Source organism: Bos indicus, chromosome 23 (assembly GCF_029378745.1).
Source record: "Bos indicus isolate NIAB-ARS_2022 breed Sahiwal x Tharparkar chromosome 23, NIAB-ARS_B.indTharparkar_mat_pri_1.0, whole genome shotgun sequence".
Classification (NCBI taxonomy): Eukaryota; Metazoa; Chordata; class Mammalia; order Artiodactyla; family Bovidae; genus Bos; species Bos indicus.
Genome location: NC_091782.1, coordinates 31,542,530 through 31,567,496, shown reverse-complemented (window position 1 = coordinate 31,567,496; position 24,967 = coordinate 31,542,530). Strand labels below are relative to the sequence as shown.

Sequence of the window (24,967 nt, the reverse complement as noted above, 5' to 3'; positions counted from 1 at the left end):
AACTAAGTATCTATTTCAAAGGACCTATGTTATTCAACTGCTGCACCAACTCCCCCCATTATTTAGTCAGTGAATTTTAATGTCATCAGCAGCAATATCAGAAGACTAGTTTTTAAAAATGTAAAGCTCTGAAATATACTTCCCAGAAATGTTAGGGGGTTTTCTTAAGATAGATAGATAGATAAAATCTCCAAGTATTTCTTCTGATACAGTGATGATGACCATATTTATTTAACTCACTCATTAACCCAGTGCCATTCATGAAACTTGTCCCTAGGAAAATAGAATACATGAGCATCACAGTTTACTGCATCCCACATTTTAAACTGCATATATTTAAATATGAATGGAGTCTCTTCAATTCTCTACCACTCTTGAAAACATAAAATGATTCCAAGACTAAGGGGAGGAAAAACACACACATACAAATACAACATAAACATACATATATGTATGAATCCAAATGTATGACTTTATCAGAAGAGTTCATATCTTCAATACCTTAACAAACTGTATAAGTGGAAATAATTTAAGAAAGCTAAGAGTGAGAAGGAAATTCTTCCAAATGTAGAGAAAGCACACTTTCTTTGTTTTCTGTTTCTGCATTTACCCATCCTGAATGTACATTCTTCAAAATTAAAGGATCTGTACAAACAGCTTACTTCAAATTGAACTCTCTTCTAAAATAGTAAGAGTAAGTTTAAAATGATGTTCAGAAATGAAAACACATTATACACAATGGACATGAAAGCTGGGAGAATTATTATTGGCCAGCGTGGCTTGAGGAAGACTGACATGAGCGACTGTAGAAAGTAATTATTATTTTGTCTTTATATAGATAACTTGTAGAATATGTAAATAAGCAAGAGAAAATATGTGGTTCTCATTATTTCCTCACCTATGAAAATTTTGTCCTTCACTCTTCTAACCAGTTAAATAAGCCAGGAAAGTGATGCTTATGCATGAGCTTTCCAAACCACAGGGTTCTAAATACGTATCTCTAAATCCAAGACCAAGCTGAGGTGGTAGTGTTTATTTCTGGAGCCAGAATAAACTAAAGTTTGTTACTATAGCAGGAATTGATATCAAGTCTGGAATGGAACCTTAGAGACTCTATATTCCTAATAGGACAATTAATACCAAGCCCAATAGTGACCAAGAACAAAGGTCTCATAGGAAACCTATATGGAAAGAACTACTTCTGATCACACAGATCTTCAGTCTTGAAGACTTATAGACTCCAATGTACATGCGAAAATAAGATCTTAGAAAAGTGAAAATGAAGTTCTCACTCTCAGCACAGTGTATGTATCTTCCCAACCTAGGGGTCAAACTCGTATCTCCCACATTGCACGTAGACACGTTACTGTCTGAGTCACCAGGGAATCCCAGTGTATGTATAGGGGCATGATTTCCATGCAGTTATCACCATTACTTTCATGTTTAAATAATCACTATATAATCATCAAGACCTCAGAAGTAGAATACATGTACATGTGTCACAAATTGAAGCACGCCAATAGGACAGGAGACTCCAATAGAAGACTTGGTAGTAACACATTTACTTTGGCCAGCATTTCCAAAACTTTTCAAAAGTTTCTCTGGTCAAATAAGTTTGAGAAACTCAGCGTATACACTCCTTAGAAATCCACAAAGTACACTGGTATGGTAAAGGCAATGCCTGTTTTCATTATATTTCTTCCAGAATATCCCCAAATTATTTGTCCACAAAACATTTTATTGAGTAATGCTGTGAACATCTTGTGTAAAGATGATAGTGGAATAAGTTTTCAGGGACATTTAAACAACACTTTACAATGAACATGGATTTATGGAGAGTAATTATAAAATGTGAGAGTTGGACTATAAAGAAAGCTGAGCATAAAGAATTGATGCTTTTGAAGTGTGGTGTTGGAGAAGACTCTTGAGAGTCCCTTGGACTGCAAGGAAATCCTACCAGTCCATCCTAAAGGAGATCAGTCCTGGGTGTTCATTGAAAGGACTGATACTAAAGCTGAAACTCCAGTACTTTGGCCACCTCATGCCAAAGAGTTGACTCATTGGAAAAGACCTTGATGCTGGGAAAGATTGAGGGCAGGAGGAGAAGGGGACAACAGAGGATGAGATGGCTGGATGGCATCACCAACTCGATGGACATGGATTTGGGTGGACTCTGGGAGTTGGTGATGGACAGAGAGGCCTGGCGTGCTGCAGTTCATGGGGTCGCAAAAAGTCGGACATGACTGAGATACTGAACTGAACTGAACTGAATTATAAAATGTCTGAAGTTAGACAGAGGAGGATAAAGGAAACTTTTTTACCTACTTATGATTCTGAGAGGATCCTGAAATTGGCCCCACTTTATTATGTCTTACAAAAAACAAGCTAATAGAAGACATTACATACAAATATGTGAAATTGCTATATATATATATATATAAATAAACTATGATAGATTAAAAATAAGGGCATTATTATATGCAGATGAAATTAAGTTAATAATCCTTCATGAACAGATTAACTGGTAGATACAAAATGACTAAAATTATAAATTATTTAAAAACTTAGAAGAGCATGATAGCTAGGAAATAATAAATAAAAACATTTAAACAGTCTAATATCTTCTCATAGTTTGTATAAAAATATGTTTAAAAGTGATCATTACAATTTGAGGGTAAAGGAAAACATGCACAAAGAACTAAAGCATATCAGAAAAATAATGTGTAAACAGAATGTGAAATCATCAAATTGGTGAAATAGACGTTTTCTACCATCTTTCCCCCAATAACGGTATTTTTGAGACTTTCTTTATGGAACTCCAGGAATCCAGAGATTCTGAGGATGGAGGTATGACAAAGGTAGAAGAACAGTTTCACTTTACTTGTGTCACCTCTCCCCCGTGGTGGCCCAGTTCATACCAAGAGAGATACTCTTGGCCTGTGATTTCTCCCATGGGGAAAAGTGAGACAAGGGAGTGAGTGCCCAGCTTCCTGGGCAGTGTGGGATGCTGCCAAAGAGACCCACTTGTTTTAGAATACTGAGGGCTGTAGCATGACTAGTGGGTAGGAAAAGGCTGGGAGAACAGCAGCCAGGGCTCTTGGCATGCATCAAAGAGACAGGGATCCTACTAACTAAGTTCTGGACCCCCTTAGGAAGCCTGGCCTTGAGTCACTGAGGATGCCATATCTGAAGATCCTTCAAAGGGTCCAAAGGGGATCCAGAGGCTCTGCATGCCTCACCCACACACTTCTCTAGCCAGTGGCCAGCTTCGTGTATGCACTGGAGGCAAGACTTTGTAGACGACTGCAGAGTTTGTGCAGAAAGCTGATCCAACTCTGGGACTGGGAGAAAACACATGAACTTGAGCATTCAGCACTGTCTTAGGGAAAGTAAACAGAAGACTATTGGTACCAAGCCAGGCTTTGCAGGGTAAAGAGAAGGCACACAAACTTAAAATTTTGCTCCCCAAAGGAGACACTTGTCCTTACTGTGTGAGCTGCTGTGTGAGTCAGCCATCACACTGAGTTCCAAGGCAGTAGATGGATTGTTGTTTAGTCGCTGAGTCGTGTGCGACTCTTTATGACCACATGGACTGTAGCCCGCCAGGCTCCTTTGTCTATTTCCAAAGTAATAACACTAAAGTCGGTTGCCACTTCCTCCTCCAGGGGATCTTCCGAACCAGGAATCGAACCCGTCTTTTTTATTGGCAGGTGGATTCTTTACCACTGAGCCCCACGAGGGAAGTCCTTGAGCATCTCACTCTCTTTCTGTAGACAATGATTGAAATTAAACTTTCTTTGTATGTACATAAATCTGACCTCTACTATATGGATCTCAGGGTCTCCAGACAAAAGTCAGCATAGAATAAATCCTGAAAACAGTAGAAGTGTAATTAAAAAAATCAGATATTATCTGGTTTGGCATTATTCTAAGTGACAGGGACAGAGAAGAGAATTTGACTGCAGTTGCTTGTATCCTTACCTCCAGTGAGACCTATGTATTTATTTCTATATGATTTAGCATTTATTTCTAGACAGAGTATCATTATTTGTCAGTTTAAATATTGAAAAACACTCACAGACCTTAACTATTTCTGATATCTTATTTTCTTAACTGACCCTGAATTTTGTGAACATTTAGGTGGCATTTTTATGTACGTATGTATTTTCGCTTTTCTCTTTTTATCATGGAAAATGAATAGAAAAACATGAACTAGAGATGAAGATAATAAACAGGGGGGCTAATTATGGATAGTGACATCAAATTCTACAAGAGAGAATGTGTTGTTATTGTTCAGTCGATTAGTCACGTCTGACTTTTTGTGACCCCATGGACTGCAGCATTTCAGGCTTCCCTGTCCTTCATCATCTCCCTGATCTTGTTCAAACTCATGTCCATTGAGTCAGTGATGCCATCCAACCATCTTGTCCTCTGTTGTCCCCTTCTCCTCCTGCCTTCGATCTTTCCAAGCATCAGGATCTTTTCTAATGAGTCAACTCTTTGCATCAAGTGGCCAAAATATTGGAGCTTCAGCATCAGTCCTTCTGAAGAATACACAGGATTTATTTCTTTAGGATTGACTGGTTGGATCTCCTTGCAGTCCAAGGGACTCTCAAGAGTTTTATCCAACACCACCTTTCAAAAGCATCAGTTCTTCAGTGTTCGGCCTTCTCTGTGCTCCAACTCTCACATCCATACATGACGACTGGAAAAACCATAGCTTTGACTATGTGGAACTTTATTGGCAAAGTCATGTCTCTGCTTTTGAATACGCTGTCTAGGTTTGTCATACCTTTTCTTCCAAGAGGCAAGCATCTTTTAATTTCATGTGGCAGTCACCATCTGCAGTGATTTTGGAGCCCAAGAAAATAAAGTCTCTCACTGTTTCCATTGTTTCCCCATCTATTTGCCATGAAGTGATGGGACCACGTGCCATGATCTTTGTTTTTTGAATTTTGACTTTTAAGCCAACTTTTTCATTCTCCTCTTTCACCCTCATCAGGAGGCTCTTTAGTTCCTCTTCAACTTCTGCCATAAGGGTGGTGTCATCTGTGTATCTGATATTTAATCTGTATATTGATATTTCTCCTGGCAAACTTGATTCCCAGCTTGTGCTTCATCCAACCCAGCATTTCTCATGATTTATTCTGCATGTAAGTTAATTAAGCAGGGTGACAATACACAGCCTTATGTACTCCTTTCCCAATTTTGAACTAGTCCACTGTTTCATGTCCAGTTCTAACTGTTGCTTCTTGACCTGCATACAGAAAGATAAGAGAGAGTGTATATGAAGGTAAATTTATCATGACAGTGTGCCTGTATTATATATAGGTACAGCTGTAGCTAACACTTATTAAGTACTTTGCCATTTTTCTAGTGCTTTTAAGGGAATTAACCCACTTACTCTTCATTGCAACCCAAATAGGGAGGTATTATTATCACATCTTTTTACAAATGGGAAAATTGAGAAACAGATATTAAAGAAAATTTTAATTTTGAACCTAGTTTAGATGGCTGTACTAGGAGCTGAACCCAGATAGAATATATCCAGAATACCCATTTCTATGCTATTCAGTATGGATTTGAATGTGTGTGCTTCTGTGAGTGTAGATGGGTTCATGTATATGCAAAAATACACATTTTATATATACTCTTTGGTGAATGCCCCCAGTACATTTGCTGTTCATAATAATTTGGAGCCTCGAAAAGCATACTATTGTTTTTTTATATTCTGGCATCAAACGTTAATGAGGAATAAACAATAATGTGTTATGAACAAATACATAAGCATAAGCTCAGATGATGCTAATAAACAGATAAGAGTCCAGAGGAATGGAGGTAAAGCCTCTTCATTCTTCTGCCATTTTCATGGAAAAAATTGTTTAGAATTTCGGTTGATGACATTTCAGAAGAACAAGTTAAGCTGTGGTACGTCCACGAAAAGAACAAGGAATATTTTCTCAGGGATTGATAATGATGATCAGATTGAGAGAAAAATAGAAATAACAGTTGAGATATTTGAGGAAGAGAGATTTATCCATAATTAACTTCAGAAAACAGAATATGTGCCAATGGGCAGAATATACAGACAGCCAGAGTAAAGCTTAACATTCATAAAATGCTTCACTCTGCGTCTGTGTCTGAGACTATGCTCAGGAAGACATGAACAATTAATTGTCCTTGGGGTAGTGTAAGTGTTCAAATAGCAGTTATAGAGTGGTGGGAACACAGAGTAGAAGGGGCATGTAAGCGACTATTATGGGGGTAAGGGAGAGGAGTTGTTGGGAAGAAAGTTCAAGAGAGGAGATGAAGCTATGCTGGACTTGAACATAGGCTATTTAGTAGATGGACAAATGAGGAGGCAAATGTCAAGCCCCTTACTCTCAGGAAAATAAGCACAAAGAAAAGGAAATACATGCAACACTGGGCATAACAGTGTCAATTTTTATTATTTTTTAAAAATGTGATGTCTATTTGAAATAATAAGATTTAAATTATTTGGGTAATCATATTGTTTATTAGACCTTTGGCTGCCCTAAACCATAAATGAAATAATTTATTTTGAATATTACTACAATAATAAATATTGGGATTCCCTGGTGGCTCAGACAGTAAAGAATCTGCCTGCAATGCAGGAGACCTGGGTTCAATCCCTGGCTGGGAAGATCCTCTGGAGAAGGGAAAGGCTACCCACTCCAGTATTCTTTCCTGGAGAATTCCATAGACAGAGGAGCCTCACAGGCTACAGTCCATAGGGTCGCAAATTAATACTAACCAAAGTTTGTCTTATGAATAGAGAAATACAGTTTACAGAGGTAACACTTAAGTGTACCTTATCAATGGCTTCTGACTTCGTCATGTTTTTCTTCTCCAATATGGTTGAATATTTTTTGACCATTTCATTTAACTTTGTATTATATTCAGCTAGAGTTTCTGATCTTTGTTAAATGATTCATTAGCATTAGCTTCTATTAAATATACTCAAAAGCCACACTTATAAAAGAATCACATGTTGCAAGTATGCCTAACAAGGCTCTAGAATTAAATCCAGTAAGAATCTAGATGATCCTGATGAAGAGAAGCGAAAGGCAAAGGAGAAAAGGAAAATATACTCATTTGAATGCAGAGTTCCAAAGAATAGCAAGGAGAGTTAGGAAAGCCTTCCTCAGCAATCAATGCAAAGAAATAGATGAAAACAATAGAATGGAAAAGACTAGAGATCTCTTCAAGAAAATTAGAGATACCAAGGGAACATTTCATGCAAAGATGGGCTCAATAAATGACAGAAATGGTAGGGACCTAAAAGAAGCAGAAGATATTAAGAACAGGTGGCAAGAATACACAGGAGAACTGTACAAAAAGGATCTTCATGACTCGATGGTGTGACCACTCACCTAGAGCCAGACATCCTGGAAAGTGAAGTCAAGTGGGCCTTAGGAAGCATCATTATGAACAAAGCTAGTGGAGGTGATGGAATTCCAGTTGAACTATTTCAAATCCTGGAAGATGATGCTGTGAAAGTGCTGCACGCAATATGCCAGCAAATTTGGAAAACTCAGCAGTGGCCACAGGACTGGAAAAGGTCAGTTTTCATTCCAATCCCAAAGAAAGGCAATGCAAAGAATGCTCAAACTACCGCACAATTGCACTCATCTCACACGCTAGTAAAGTAATGCTCAAAATTCTCCAAGCCAAGCTTCAGCAGTACGTGAACCATGAACGTCCAGATGTTCAAGCTGGTTTTAGAAAAGGCAGAGGAACCAGAGATCAAATTGCCAACATCCTCTGGACCATCAAAAAACCAAGAGAGTTCCAGAAAAACATCTATTCCTGCTTTATTGACTATGCCAAAGCCTTTGACTGTGTGGATCACAATAAACTGTGGGAAATTCTGAAAGAGATGGGAATACCAGACCACCTGACCTGCCTCTTGAAAACCTGTATGCAGATCAAGAAGCAACAGTTACAACTGGACATGGAACAACAGACTGGTTCCAAATAGGAAAAGGAGTACGTCAAGGCTGTATATTGTCACCCTGCTTATTTAACTTATATGCAGAGTACATCATGAGAAATGCTGGGCTGGAGGAAGCACAAGCTGGAATCAAGATTGCCAGGAGAAATATCAATAACCTCAGATATGCAGATGACACCACCCTTACAGCAGAAAATGAAGAAAAACTAAAGAGCCTCTTGATGAAAGTGAAAGAGGAGAGTGAAAAAATTGGCTTAAAGCCCAACATTTAGAAAACGAAGATCATGGCATCTGGTCCCATCATGTCATGGCAAATAGATGGGGAAACAAGGGAAACAGTGACAGACTTTATGTTTCTGGGCTCCAAAATCACTGCAGATGGTGACTTCAGCCATGACATTAACAGACACTTGCTTCTTAGAAGAAAAGCTATGACAAACCTAGAGAGTGTGTTAAAAAGCAGAGACATTACTTTACCAAGAAAGGTCCATCTAGTCAAGCTATTGTTTTTCCAGTCGTCATTTATGGATGTGAGAGTTGGACTATAAAGAAAGCTGAGCACAGAAGAATTGATGCTTTTGAACTGTGGTGTTTGAGAAGACTTCTGAGATTCCCTTTGACTGCAAGGAGATCCAACCAGTCCATCCTAAAGGAGATCAACCCTGAATATTCATTGGAAGGACTGATGTTGAAGCTAAAACTCCAATCCTTTGGCCACCTGATGTGAAGAACTGACTCAGTTCTGTGACGACCCTGATGCGGGGAAAGATTGAATGTGGGAGGAGAAGGGGATGACAGAGGATGAGATGGCTGGATGGCATCACTGACTCAATGGACATGAGTTTGAGTAAATTCTGGGAGTTGGTGATGGACAGGACTGGCATGCTGCAGTCCATGGAGTTGCAAGGAGTAGGACACGACTGAGCAACTGAGCTGAACTGAACTGACTGAAGGATCTTGATAATATTTTATAAATAAATAACCACTGTGAATATATGGAAAAATGTCAATATTTAAAAAAATGTTATTGGAACAGATAAAAATGTTATATTCAATATGAGGAAAAACAGTTTTGCAAATTCTATAAAATTATATTATCTATAAAAGTGAATAACATATCAGAGACAAAAGACATATTTTGTAAAGATATCTCTTTACTTTGTCAAATTAAATATTCACATTTAATGACAACACTTAAAGCTCTATTTGCATATTTACTTAGATTCCAGATATAAAGCTAAATAATTGATCAAAAGAGATTGAGAGGTATTTTGTGCTGACAAGACATGCATGAAAGAGAAATACTCATCTCATGCCTCATAGCCCTTGGACGCTTTCCCTGTGGGTAGAGGAGATCTGAAAAATCCCAGGTGTACTTAATCCCGGATTCCTCTAGTGAATGAACTGGAATCAACAATCCTCCAAATAAGAAAAACTTTAGGTAATTGTGGCTCTTTCAGTGAACCTTTTCATTTTCATATAAACTGTGCATAGAACACATATGGCCTAGGAACTATTCAGTGTGAGACCTGGAGAGTGAAAGTAAGATCTCAGGTAAACCCCCATATCTGCAGCTATGATGTGAGCTCTACCACGATGAGGCAGAAGATTTCTTCTGTGATGAGAAAACAGATCTGTCATAACAGTATCATTATCATTAATGAGTATCTGTCACTAGTTAATCACTAAAGCACTAACTCCAGACTTATGAAAGCATAATACAATACATGTGCACATAATATAAATATTTATTTATTCATAGAATCTTTACAAAATAGAGACACAACATTTCTGAGAAGAGAATAAGAAGAATTTAAAATTGGTAACTTCAAGATGTCATTGAAAGAAAATTTCACACCATTTTATTCAGGAAATTTAGCTGTGATCCTCATAAGTGAAAGGAAAAACCAGAAATAGATGATGTTAAAAGTTCCCAGTATCTGAAGGACTGTATGAGGATGGCTCAGGTTTCTCCTTAGCTTGAATCTCTTCCCACTAACCTTCTTAGTGCCCACTTAACTTCTTTATTTCTCAAGGTGTAGATCAAAGGATTAAGTGAGGGTGTCACTACAGTGTAGAAGAGGGAGAGGAATTTGCTGTAATTTTGTGTGTATTTGTTCTTGGGTTGGATGTAGACAGAAATTATTGTCCCAAAAAACAAAACCACAACAATTAGGTGGGACCCACAAGTCCCAAATGCTTTCCTCCTGCCTTCAGTGGATTTTATCTTCAGCACACTCCTAACAATGCAGCCATAGGAGGCCAGAATAAGCCCCAGAGGTATCACCACATACAGAAAAAGAGCTATGGAGAGCTCATTTTCCAGGAAAGTTGTGTTCACACAGGCAATCTTAATCAGGGCAGGCTCCTCACACATGAGGTCATCCACCATGTGATGGCTGCAGAGAGGCAACTGGAAAACAAGGATGGTCTGAACCATGGACTCCACAAAGCCACTGATCCAGGCCAGAGCTGCCAGTTGCTGGAGGAGCTTTGGGTGCATGATCACTCCATAGTGGAGGGGTCGACAGATGGCATTGAAGCGGTCATAGGCCATAACAGTCAGCAGGACACACTCCGTGGAGCCCAGCCCCAAAGCAACATACATCTGGATCACACAGCCAGTGTAGCTAATGGTCTTGTCAGGCCCCTTGAGATTCCAAAGCATTTGTGGGACAACACTGGTGGTGAAACAGAGGTCCAGGAAGGAGAGATTGGAGAGGAAGAAATACATGGGTGTGTGGAGTTTGGAGTTAAAGTATGAGACCAGTATGATCGCTGTGTTCCCCATCAGTGTCAGAATGTATATGATAGAGACGACAAGAAGGAGAACCATCTCCAGGTGGGGCTGGTCAGAAAAGCCCAGTAGGATGAAACCTGCCAGAGTGCTAGCATTTGTTCCTTTCATTGCTTAATTGTGAGTCACCATTCTTGGTCATTCTTATTTTGTTCCTGTGGGAAAGAAAGTCAGATCATAATCATAAAAATCTAACAAACTAAGTAAAATGAGCACTTTGACACTGATTTTTTAACATAGAGAAATGACAGAGAAAAAGTATGCAAAATAGTGTAATAGGTTGTCTTGTTACAAAGAGACACACAGAGTCTGAAAACACCAAATGCATTGCAAGGAAATATATAAACATAGAATAGACTTTAGAGCATAACCCAGAACAGATGTTAGAAGTATCCCAATTTCTCTGAAGACAAAATACACGTCAACGTGCATAGTGTGAGAAACCAAAGAAATGGAAAGTAAGGTGACTGTTACACATACACATACATGTAGATGATAGATATAAAAGAAAAATATTGACAAATACATTGAGTGAGCAAGAGGCTGAGAAAGAAGGCATGTAGAATTCAAAACATGGAACAAAATAGGAATTGTTAGAATTTTCGAAAATGAAGGGTTAGAGATAATTATAATTAATATTCATCATTTTTCTGTGAAGCAAATAATTACTGATCTAATAAGTGTGGAGGAAAACTTCTGAAATCTCCCCATTTGAGTCACAGGCCTGCTATTTTATGAATATGCTCTCCAGGAAATTCTATTTACAATCCCCAATAAGCAAGCTCTACCCTATATGATATGAATAGTTCACATGCTTTAGTGTAGTTTTATTACAAGAGTACATGAATTTAGCCTGTAATGCAATCCAGTGACCTTCTCTATAGTAAGTTATGTCGAATTTATCAGTGTCTTTACACTATTAACTTGCAAAGATTAAGAAACACAGGTATGAAAATTTGTACTTCTGAAGGGTCAATTTTGAGGTCTTCAAAACAGGTGCAGTCTTTTATCTTGGAGATCTAATCTAAACAATTTGCTTAAAAACAAACGAATAAACAACAAAATCATCCAATGACAATTACTGATCTCCCCTTAAGTATCCTACCAAGAAAATTAAACTTAATTCTAAAAATCCTTCACCTTTATAGCACCTCTCAGGCAAGTATTACACAGTCCAGAGAATAAGTGGCTTATTTTCTTTGGCATCCATAGTAATAATCAGTTGCATTTTAAATTTTGGCCAAGACAAAACTCTCATGTATTTTGCATAGAGGATGATAATTATTTCCAGAATTATAGCAAAAGAAAGAAACTGATCTTGGTGGTCACATTGGTTAGCATTTTTCTATCTGTCCATGCATTTTGGTGGTTAAATTAAAACCCTGAGTGTTATGATGCACCAAAATTGACATTGACCTTACCTGGCTAAATTTCCTCTATTATTCAGTAAAGTGTAAAACAACTGTGCTCTTGAAAGATCAAACATCTCCTGGGGAAAAGACAGCATGTGAGTGGCCTCACTTTGCTTGATGTAACTCTACAATGTTATAATATTTCCTTGTGTATTTATGTTACAAGAAAAACCAACAATTTCCAGGCAGACATCACACTGAAACTGGTCTCGCTCCCTTTCACATTTCTGTTCTTAATCAAGATGAGGATAAAGGGATTTATATCTGCAAAGAGACGAAGCTAGGAAGTATTCCATAATTAAGAATCAATGTCAGTTTATACATGAAAAACTGCTTTTGTTCGCTGCTAAAGGCAAGTAGCTCTGGATTTCTTCAAGTTTTAAAGGGATTTTCTTTTTCTTCCCCCACCTAAACAGCAAAGTACTACTTTCCAGAAAGAATGACAATCGAGCTGTGGAGATTCTCGGGGATTTTGATGAGAAGTTCATTAATGATCACAGATCTAGGACAAGCAGTGGAGAAACCACATGTGTGCAGTTTGTTGGCTCCCTTTTTGCTGTAATCTCATGGCTGAAGTCTTTTCAAATAGATAGCTTGCTTACTCTGCACGTACCTCTGGCGTTCTTCCCAGGCAACTTCCCATCATTATATTAGAGAGACAGGTCCCTGGAGAGAGAAGAACCACAGAGATGTGTGCTTCTGTTGCTGCTGGAAGACAATCAATTGCAAACCAACTTCTAAACACTCATGTGCAAAATTGTCAGTGTTATGTAGATATTATCTTAAAAGATTTATGTTTGAAATTAGTTCATTAAAATTTTTATTAGTTAAATTTAGTTTTGAACATAGTATGGAGACATACATACATCTGGAAATACATGCTTGAAGTTTACACACAATTAATGAAGATCCAAGAATAGATCTATAGAATTCTGGGTAACAGGAAATGTTGCAGAAGAAGTGGAGTCTAGTATAAAAGGGGAGAGGCTATTGCAAATTCATGAACTCTTCTATGAAGTGGCTAAAAATAAAGTTTTCATATCAGAAAAGATTTAATGCTACACACATAGCATTGTTATTACTTCTTGAAGAATTGGCATTTTTTTATAGTTGCTTTTATTTTTTTTTCAGTTTTTTTTTAAATTTTATTTTATTTTTAAATTTTACATAATTGTATTAGTTTTGCCAAATATCAAAATGAATCCGCCACAGGTATACATGTGTTCCCCATCCTGAACCCTCCTCCCTCCTCCCTCCCCATACCATCCCTCTGGGTCGTCCCAGTGCACTAGCCCCAAGCATCCAGTATCGTGCATCAAACCTGGACTGGCAACTCGTTTCTTACATGATATTTTACATGTTTCAATGTCATTCCCCCAAATCTTCCCACCCTCTCCCTCTCCCACAGAGTCCATAAGACTGTTCTATACATCAGTGTCTCTTTTGCTGTCTTGTACACAGGGTTATTGTTACCATCTTTCTAAATTCCATATATATGCGTTAGTATACTGTATTTATGTTTTTCCTTCTGGCTTACTTCACTCTGTATAATAGGCTCCAGTTTCATCCACCTCATTAGAACTGATTCAAACGTATTCTTTTTAATGGCTGAGTAATACTCCATTGTGTATATGTACCACTGCTTTCTTATCCATTCATCTGCTGATGGACATCTAGGTTGCTTCCATGTCCTGGCTATTATAAACAGTGCTGCGATGAACATCGGGGTACATGTGTCTCTTTCCCTTCTGGTTTCCTCAGTGTGTATGCCCAGCAGTGGGATTGCTGGATCATAAGGTAGTTCTATTTCCAGTTTTTGAAGGAATCTCCACACTGTTCTCCATAGTGGCTGTACTAGTTTGCATTCCCACCAACAGTGTAAGAGGGTTCCCTTTTCTCCACACCCTCTCCAGCATTTATTACTTGTAGACTTTTGGATCGCAGCCATTCTGACTGGCGTGAAATGGTACCTCATAGTGGTTTTGATTTGCATTTCTCTGATAATGAGTGATGTTGAGCATCTTTTCATGTGTTTGTTAGCCATCTGTATGTCTTCTTTGGAGAAATGTCTATTTAGTTCTTTGGCCCATTTTTTGATTGGGTCGTTTATTTTTCTGGAGTTGAGCTGTAGGAGTTGCTTGTATATTTTTGAGATTAGTTGTTTGTCAGTTGCTTCATTTGCTATTATTTTCTCCCACTCTGAAGGCTGTCTTTTCACCTTGCTAATAGTTGCTTTTAAAACATATGATGTACATTCTGCTTTGTGTGAAATGATCCCCTGGGTGCAGTATTTTTACAGTGGATATAAGTATATGTATAGAATAATACTTGCATGTATTATACATGCTACTAAGTCGCTTCAGTCGTGTCCGACTCTGTGCAACCCCATAGACGGCAGCCCACCAGGCTCCCCTGTCCCTGGGATTCTCCAGGCAAGAACACTGGAGTGGGTTGCCATTTCCTTCTCCAATGCATGAAAGTGAAAAGTGAAAGTGAAGTCACTCAGTCGTGTCCTACTCTTAGCGACCCCATGGACTGCAGTCTACTAGGCTCCTCCATCCATGGGATTTTCCAGGCAAGAGTACTGGAGTGGGGTGCCATTGCCTTCTCCAATGTATTATACATGCATAATTATAATACAATTTGAAAATAAAGTTCAAATGTATTCTTTTTAATGGCTGAGTAATACTCCATTGTGTATATGAAACGAGATGCCAGTTCAGGTTCAATGCACGATACTGGATGCTTGGGGCTAGTGCACTGGGATGACCCAGAGGGATGGTATGGGGAGGGAGGAGGGAGGAGGGTTCAGGATGGGGAACACATGTATACCTGTGGTGGATTCATTTTGATATTTGGCAAAACTAATACAATTATGTAAAGTTTAAAAATAAAATAAAATTAATTAAAAAATAAAAAAAAAAGAAAATGAAAAGAAAAAAAAAAAAAAAAGTAAATAAAGTTCATATACTGAAGTTGTCTATCCAAAAATTCAACCTAGTAAATTCGGAGATCTAATTAGTTTTATTGAAAGAGTCATGAATTGGGCAGCATTCCAGTACCAGCTATACAAAACAGGAGGAATTTCTAGGCAGAAGGGGAAAGAGTGGAATGTTTCAGGCTTAGGTCACTTGCGTGTGAGGGATGGTCTGGGTCTATGTGTCAGATTACCTCACTGGTGCTGACTAGAAAATTGCAGACTGATTAAGACTACATTCCTTGGAGAGGTTGTATTTAAATTAGGGACTTAGTCTTGTTTTGCTGAAGTGGTCTGAGAACAGCTGCCTCTATCTGGGTTTTGTTTCTTTTTTAGCACAGAGTAAGAGTCTCAGTTCAGTTCAGTCACTCAGTCGTGTCCGACTCTGCGACCCCATGAACCGCAACATACCAGGCCTCCCTGTCCCGTCTCCAACTCCCGGAGTCCACCCAAACTCATGTCCATTATGTCAGTGATGCCATCTAACCATCTCATCCTCTGTCATCCCCTTCTCCACCTGCCTTCAATCTTTCCCAACATCAGGGTCTTTTCAAATGAGTCAGCTCTTCGTATCAGGTGGCGAAAATATTGGAGTTTCAGCTTCAACATTAGTCCTAATGAACACCCAGGACTTATTTCCTTTAGGATGGACTGGTTCAAAGCACCAAATATGATTCTCCATATTCTTACTCTTATCTTTCACAATATTCATCTTATGTTCAATCGGTACGCACCCAGCAGTTTCGAATATTTTTTCCTTTCATTAAATTTATGGAAATTACACTGCATCTACTTTCAAAGTCCAACTTAAATCTCATCTTTCACAAATGTGACTTTCATGTGCTAATTAATAAAAATATGAGAAAAGGGGATCTTTTAGGGAATTCAAGTACTCTATTATAAGAGAGTATGTTAGGAAATGACAAGAAATACACTTGGAATATTTTAAAAAGGACCGTATCACAAAGGGACTGATATATATTATGCTAAGGAGGTAGGACTTCCTATGATCCCAAGGAGAGTATTTCATATTTGATAAGATCATGGGACTCCAGATTCTGACTAACTTAAGTTCTAATTCCCAGGGCAAGTTATCGAACTTCTAGAAGCTCAGCCATTAAAAAGAATACATTTGAATCAGTTCTAATGAGGTGGATGAAACTGGAACCTATTATACAGAGTGAAGTAAGCCAGAAGGAAAAACACCAATACAGTATACTAACGCATATATATGGAATTTAGAAAGATGGTAACAATAACCCTGTATACAAGACAGCAAAAGAGACACTGATGTATAGAACAGTCTTTGGGACTCTGTGGGAGAGGGAGAGGGTGGGATAATATGGGAGAATGGCATTGAAACATGTATAATATCATATATGAAACAAGTCGCCAGTCCAGGTTCGATGCACGATACTGGATGCTTGGGTCTGGTGCACTGGGACGACCCAGAGGGATGGTACGGGGAGGGAGGAGGGAGGAGGGTTCAGGATGGGGAACACGTGTATACCGTGGCAGATTCATTTTGATATATGGCAAAACCAAAACAATATTGTAAAGTTAAAAAATAAAATTAAATTAAAAAACAAAACAGTTTCAAGTTCCTAGGGTGGCAGGTGATAAGTGAGGTACCACACGTGACATACTTGGCAGAGTACCTGGCACCCAGCAAAACTCAGTCCATGTTTACCAACTGATATATTAATGGTGAGACTACTCATGGAATGTGGTTAAAACACAACAGTATTTTTATTCCTTTATTCATCTTGCTTGTACCATGTAGCATTCTTTCCTTGGTCCTGGTTTATAGCTTCACAGTGTGCTATAATTTTTTTGGTCATTTACAAATGGTAAAAGTGTCCACTTATAGTAATAAAGTGTTTTCACATTAGTAATTAAAATGTCCATTGTCAAGTGACACTTAATTTACACACAAAGATTCTGTGTTTCCTGAGCTTCAGCCTGTTCCTGTCTGAGACCTTGCAGTGGCGATTTGGTTGAGCTGAGTCCCTGCTTTCCACCTTGTGCATGTTCCTCTGTGCCTCTAGCTTGATAAGCGCAATTTCAGACCTTGCCAGGGCAAACCTGTGCGGAGGGAAAAGGAGAGGTTATGCAGGAAAGTTTACTTGGCTAAATAAATGAAACAAAATTGGCATTATATTGATAATTTTGAAGTGACAGTTAACATACATGGGTTTATTTTAAATTATTCTATTTCCATTTTCCATTATTTGAAATTTTTACAAATTAAGAGCACTAATACTTTGTTCACTGTGTTTCTGATTTCTGGCCTCATTTTATTTTTTTTAGACAAAATGCTCTTATACTTTCAAACTTCTGGAATGTATTCATTTATAATTCAATACATGGTCAATGTTTTATAAATGTCATGTGTGTGCCTGAAAATTTTTTGTATGTCTTTACACCTTCAGTGGTTTCACTATATTTATTTTGTAATTTTTGTTGTGCTCTTTATATTTTCTATATCCTTATTCATTTATGTTTGTATATATTTTCTACCAATTATCCATCTAATTCTGGCTATGAATTTGCCTATTTCCTTTCTTACTTGTTAGGTTTTGCTTTATATTTTGAAGTTGTTTGATAGCATATTAATCTAAGATTATTATAGCTTTCAAGGTAACTAAACAGTTTATGCAATGTCTCTCTGTATTCCTAATAATAGTTCTTCCATTAAAGCAACCCTTTCTGATACTAGTAAGATCATGCCAGCCTTCTTCGTTGGCTAGTATTCACCTGGTATGTCTTTTCCGTATTCTTTACAGTGCATCTTCTTATAAACTTATCTTAGTTTTTAAATTACTCTACTACATACAAAAAGAATATATGGAAATTTTTAATGTTCTATCCTAATGTGGACATAAGAATATAATTTTCAATAGCTTTAAAAATTTTATTGTATACTTAAAATTATAAGATTTTAAATGATTTGGGTAATCTTAGTGCTTAGTAAGCATTTACCTGTCCTAATCAATCAGTGAAGTAATTTGATTTGAATACAACCAGTTTTAATTCTTATGTCAATAAAATTTTATCTCATTAACAGAGATATAGAAAGTTTACTTAGACACCACTTGTTAACCTTATCAATGCCTTCTGACTAAATCATATACTTTCTTCTCCAATGTAGTTGCTTTTCTTTACTAATTTATTCAACTTCTTAATATAGCCAGAAAGAATTTATCTTTGTTAAAATGATCTAGGAATTAATTTCTATTAAAAGAATTATTTTTTTGGCAGCAGCAAACAGCATCTGGGAAATTAGTTCCCTAACCAGGGATCAAATCATGCCCCCTGCTTTGGAAACAAACAGTCTTAACCACTGGACCACCAGGAAAATCCCTATTTAAGAAAAAAGCAGACTACATTTATAAAACCATAGCATGTTGCGAGTATATCTAAGCAGGCTCTAGAATTAAAGCCAATAAACTATTGATAATATTCTATAAGCAAATAACTATGTGGATATGGGTAAAATAAGGTCAATATTTTTAAACTGAACATATTACCAAGATTTTAAAGTATGTTATTAGAATAGATAAAACTTTATATTTAATATGAAGAGAATTATTTTCTAAAGTTATGATATCCACAGAAGTGAATAACATACAGGAGGCCAAAGACATGTTTTGGTAAAGAAATCTATATATTGTGACAAATATAGATATTTAGATTAAATGACAATACTTCAAAATTCTAATACATATTTTCTTAGATTTCAGATAGAGAGTTAAAGAATTGATCAAAAGAGATTGAGAGCCATTAAGTGAGGACAAGAGATGTATAAATGAGAGATACTCAGTCTCATGGCTCATATCTCTTGGAAGCTTTCTCTGTGGGTGGAAGAGATCAGAAAAATCCCTGGATGAACTTAGTCCCAGATGCCTCTAGTAAATGAACAAGAATCATTAATCCCCCTGAAAGAAAAACTGTTAGGTAATTGTAGGTTTTCCAGTGGACCTTTATGCTTGTATGTAAACAATGGACAGAACAGTTATGGACTGTGGAACTACTGAATGAGAGATCTGGAGAACAATAGAAAGTTCTCAAGAAAGTTCTATCTCTATGAGGCAGGTGATTTCTTCTGTGATGAGAAAATAGATCTGTCATGAACATATCTACCCTGCCATTAGTTAATCTCTAAAGCAATAACTCCAGGATTTATAAAATTATAATACATATACATATGCACCACTATAAATATTTATTTATTTATTCATAGAATCTTTAGAAAATAGTGAAAAGAAAAAAGAGACATAACTTTCTGGAAAAAGAATACGAGAATTTACAGTAGGCAGCTTCAGGGTGTCACTGAAAGAACATTTCATACCCTTTTATTCAGGAGATTTAGCTGTGATCTTTACAAACAAAAGGAAAACCCAAAATTCGATGATGCTAAAGTCCTTAATATCTGAGGGATTGTGTGAGGATATTTCACTTTTCTCCCTAACTTGGGTCTCTTCCCAGCAACCTTCTTAGTGCCCACTTAGTTTCTTTGTTTCTCAATGTGTAGATCAAAGGATTAAGTGAGGGTGTCACTACAGTGTAGAAGAGGGTGAGGAATTTGCTGTAATTCTGTGTGTATTTGCTCTTGGGTTGAATGTAAATGGAAGCTAGAGTCCCAAAAAACAAAACCACAACAATTAGGTGGGATCCACAAGTCCCAAATGCTTTCCTCCTGCCTTCAGTGGATTTTATCTTTAGCACACTCCTCACAATGCAGCCATAGGAGACCAGAATAAGCCCCAGAGGTATTACCACATAGAGGACAGAAGCTATGGAGAGCTCATTTTCCAGGAAAGTTGTGTTCACACAGGCAATCTTAATCAGGGCAGGCTCCTCACACATGAAGTCATCCACCATGTGATGGCTGCAGAGAGGCAATTGGAAAACAAGGATGGTCTGAACAGTGGACCCCACAAAGCCACTGATCCAGGCCAGAGCTGCTAGTTGCTGGAGGAGCTTTGGGTGCATGATCACTCCATAGTGGAGGGGTCGACAGATGGCATTGAAGCGGTCATAGGCCATAACAGTCAGCAGGACACACTCCGTGGAGCCCAGCCCCAAAGCAACATACAGCTGGATCACACAGCCAGTGTAGCTAATGGTCTTGTCAGGCCCCTTGAGATTCCAAAGCATTTGTGGGACAACACTGGTGGTGAAACAGAGGTCCAGGAAGGAGAGATTGGAGAGGAAGAAATACATGGGTGTGTGGAGTTTGGGGTTAAAGTATGAGACCAGTATGATCGCTGTGTTCCCCATCAGTGTCAGAATGTATATGACAGAGACGACAAGAAGGAGAACCATCTCCAGGTGGGGCTGGTCAGAAAAGCCCAGTAGGATGAAACCTGCCGGAGTGCTAGCATTTGTTCCTTTCATTGCTTAATTGTGAGTCTCTATTCTTGGTCGTTCTTATTTTGTTCCTGTGGCAAAGAAAGTCAGATCAAAAAAAAAAAAAAGAAAGTCAGATCATAATCATAAAAATATAACAAACTAAGTAAAATGAGCACTTTGACACTGATTTTTCTATATAGAGAAATAACAGATTAAAATTACACAAAAATAAATGATATACTGTGACAGATTCATTTTGATATATGGCAAAACCATTACAATATTGTAAAGTTAAATAAAATTAAAAAAGAAAAAAATAAATGGTAAAACAAGTTGTCTTGCTGTGTAAAGAAACAGAGTCTGAAAACACCAAATTCATTGCAAGGATATATATATGAACATAGAATTGACATAGATATACAAGCTGGATTTAGAAAAGGCAGAGAAACCAGAGATCAAATTGCCAACATCTGCTGGATCACCGAAAAAGCAAAAAAATATCTACATTTCTTTATTGACTATGCCAAAGCATTTGGCTGTGTGGATCACAACAAAGTGTGGAAAATTCTTAAAGAGATGGGAATACCAGCACACCTGACCTGCCTCCTGAGAAATCTGTATGCAGGTCATGAAGCAAGTTAGAAGTGGACATGGAACAACAGACTGGTTCTAAATCGGGAATGGAGTACACCAAGGCTGTATATTATCACCCTGCTTATTTAACTTATATGAAGAGTACATCATGCGGAATGCTGGGCTGGATGAAGCACAAGCTGGAATCAAGATTGCTGGGAGAAATATCAATAACCTCAGATATGCAGATGACACCACCCTTATGGGAGAAACTGAAGGAGGAGAATGAAAAAGTTGGCTAAAACTTAACATTCATAAAATTAAGATCATGGCATCCAGTCCCATCACTTTATGGCAAATAGATGGGGAAACTATGGAAATAGTGAGAGACTATTTTTCTGGGCTCCAAAATCACTGCAGATGGTGACTGCATCCATGAAATTAAAAGACGCTTACTCCTTGAAAGAAAAGCTATGGCCAACCTAGACAGCATAATAAAAAGCAGAGACATTACTTTACCAACAAAGGCCCGTTTAGTCAAAGCTATGGTTTTTCCAGGAATCATGTATGGGTGTGAGAGTTGGACAATAAAGACTGCTGAGCGCCAAAGAATTAATGCTTTTGAATTGTGGTGTTGGAAAAGACTCTTGAGAGTCCCTTGGACTTTAAGGAGATCAAATCAGTTAATCCTAAAGGAAATCAGTCCTGAATATTCATTGGAAGGACTGATCCTGAAGCTGAAACTCCAATAATTTGGCCACTTGATGTGAAGAACTGACTCATTGGAAAAGACCCTGAAGCTGGGAAAGATTGAAGGCATAAGGAAAGGGGACAACAGAGGATAAGATGGTTGGATGGCATTACTGACTCAATGGACATGAGTTTGAGCAAGCTCTGGGAGTTGGTGATGGACAGGGAGGCCTGGCGTGCTGCAGTCCATGGTGTCAAAAAAACTTGACATGATTGGCTGACTGAACTTAACTGAACTGAGAATAGACATTAGAGTATAACTCAGAACAGATGTGAGAAGTATCCCAAATTCTCTGAAAACAAAATACACAGGCCGTCAACATGCATAGTGTGAAAAACCAAAGAAATGGAAGGTAAGATGATTATTACACATATTCGTACAGGCTAGATGATAGATATGAAAGAAAAATATTGAAAAATACATTGATGAGCAAGAGGCTGAGAAACAAGGCATATAGAATTCGAAACATGGAACAAAATAGGAATTGTTAGAATTTTCAAAATTGAAGTGTTAGAGATAATTATCGTTAATATTCATTGTTTTTCTGTGAAGCAAATATTTACTGATCTAATAAGTGTGGAGGAGAACTTCTGAAATCTCCCCATTTGAATCACAGGTCTGCTATTTTAGGAATATGCTATCCAGGAAATTCTATTTACAATCCCCAATAAGCAAGCTGTACCCTATATGACATGAATAGTTCACATGCTTTAATATAGTTTTATAGGCCAGGGTACAGGTGAATATAAATGGCCTTCTGAGTCAAGCTCTTCTAGGCTTAACTCTAAGTCATGACTTGAAACTGTTGGCACTGACTTGTTCTATTTTGAGAAAAACCCCTATCCTTTTGAATGAGCAACTAGAGAAAGGAATGTACACTGCATAACTTAATATAGAAATGAGTTAATTAAATCTACAGTCTCTGTGATAAAGAAATATGAAATATTTTCTTAATGAATTAATATTTTTATCTTGAGGTATTTTCTTTTTTTGTGTGTGTGTGTAATAAAGTTTTAATAAAGTATAAAGGAGATAGAGAAAGCTTCTGACATAGGCATCAGAAGGGGGCAGAAAGAGTACCCCCTTGCTAGTGTTAACAATGAGGTTATATAATCCAAAGAATGTCTGGAGGTTGTAAAGACCTCATCAGACCCACTCCCATAATTTACATTTTAAGATAACACTGTCCTCAGGCAAGATACGTCCTTGTAAAGACCAGGTCTACTCCCATAATTAACATTTTAAGATAACAGAAGGTTGAATCCAAAGACTGTCCTTAGGCAGGATACATTGTTGTTATATAATCCTAAGGAATGTGGAGAAAGAAAAGTTTGTCCTTTCTTCCTCCTTGTTCTACTCATAGAATGAATCTTTTTTTTTTAATGGTGATATTCTTAGCATACATCTTTAGCATTAAGATTCCTAAACAAATCATCTTTGTCATTTGAGCATATTTGTTAAATAATTCCTTTGATTTTTCTTTATTAAAACAAATTTGATTAACATTAAAAAAAAAGAGTTCATGAATTCAGCCACTAATGCAATCCAGTGACCTTCCATCAAGTAAGTTATTTTGATTTATCAGTGTCTTTACACTATTAACTTGCAAAGATTAAGAAACACAGGTAGGAAAATTTGTACTTCCGAATGGTCAATTTTGAAGTCTTCAAACAGGTACAGTCATTTATCTTGGACATCGAATCTAAACAATTTGCTTAAAAACAAACGAATAAACAACAAAACCATCCAATGACAATTACTGATTTCCCTTTTAGTATCCTAGCAAGAAAATTAAACTTACTTCTAAGAATCCTTCACCTTTATAGCACCTCTCAGGCAATTATTGCACATCCAGTTTAGAGAGGATACATGGCTTATTTTCTTTGGCATCCATAGTAATAATCAGTTGCATTTGAAATTGTGGCCAAGACAAAACTCTCATGTGTTCTGCATACAGAATGATAATTATTTCCAGAATTATAGCAAAAGAAAGATACTGACCTTGGTGGTCACATTGGTTAGCATTTTTCTATCTGTCCACATATTTTGGTGGTATAATTAAAACCCTGAGTGTTATGATGCACCAAAATTGACATTGACCTTACCTGGTTAAATTTCCTCTATTATTCAGTAAAGTGTAAAACAACTGTGCTTTTGAAAGATCCAACATCTCCTGGGGAAAAGACAGCATGTGAGTGGCCTCACTTTGCTTGATGTAACTCTACAATGTTATAATATTTTCTTGTGTATAATATTATCTTACAAGAAAAACCAACTATTTCTGTGGAGACACCACACTGAAACTGGTCTTGCTCCCTTTCACATTTCTGTTCTTAATCAGGATGAGGATAAAAGGACTTATATCTGCAAAGAGACGAAGCTGGGAAGTATTCCATACTTAAGAGTCAATGTCAGTTTATACATGAAAAACTGCTCTTGTTCGCTACTAAAGGCAAGTAGCTCTGGATTTCTTCAACTTTTAAAATGGATTTTCTTTTTCTTCCCCCACCTAAACAGCAAAGTACTACTTTCCAGGAAGAATGACAGCCCAGCTGTGGAGATTCTTGGGGATTTTGATGAGAAGGTCATTCATGATCACAGATCTAGGACAAGCAGTGGAGGAACCCCATGTGTGCAGTTTGTTGGCCCCCTTTTCCTGTAATCTCATGGTTCAAGTCTCTTCAGATGGATGGTGCTTAGCTTGCTTCCTCTGCACACACCTCTGGAGTTCTTCCCAGGCTACTTCCTATCATTATATTAGAGAGGAAGACATTCCCTGGAGAGAGAAGAGCTATGGAGACTGTGCTTCTGTTGCTGCTGAAAGACAATCAATTGCACACTACCTGCTAAACACACATGGGCAAAATTGTCAATGTTATATATGTAGTATCTTAAAAGATTTATTTGTTGAAATTCATTAAAATTTTTATTAGTTAGACTCAGTTTTGAACATAGTATCGAGACATGCATATATTTGGAAATACACTCTTGAAGTTACCACACAATTAATGAAGATCCAAGAATAGATCTACAGACTTCTGGGTAATAGGAAATGTTGGGGAAGAAGTAGAGTCTAGTATCTAGTATAAAAGGGGAGAGACTATTGCAAATTCATGATCTCTTCTTA

General features: G+C 37.5%; 2 protein-coding genes across 2 annotated transcripts; both read right to left on the bottom strand.

Annotated features, from left to right (window-relative positions):
* Positions 1-9,950: 9,950 nt before the first annotated feature.
* On the bottom strand, positions 9,951-10,883 carry LOC139178900 (olfactory receptor 2G6-like). The gene has a single exon (XM_070777708.1). It carries the CDS (start codon positions 10,881-10,883, stop codon positions 9,951-9,953), a length of 933 nt encoding a protein of 310 aa, XP_070633809.1.
* Positions 10,884-19,628: 8,745 nt separating this feature from the next.
* LOC109576702 (olfactory receptor 2G3-like) lies at positions 19,629-20,644 on the bottom strand. Its single transcript, XM_019985345.2, has one exon. The coding sequence runs from the start codon at positions 20,559-20,561 to the stop codon at positions 19,629-19,631; it is 933 nt and encodes a 310-aa protein (XP_019840904.2). The 5' UTR covers positions 20,562-20,644.
* Positions 20,645-24,967: the final 4,323 nt, after the last annotated feature.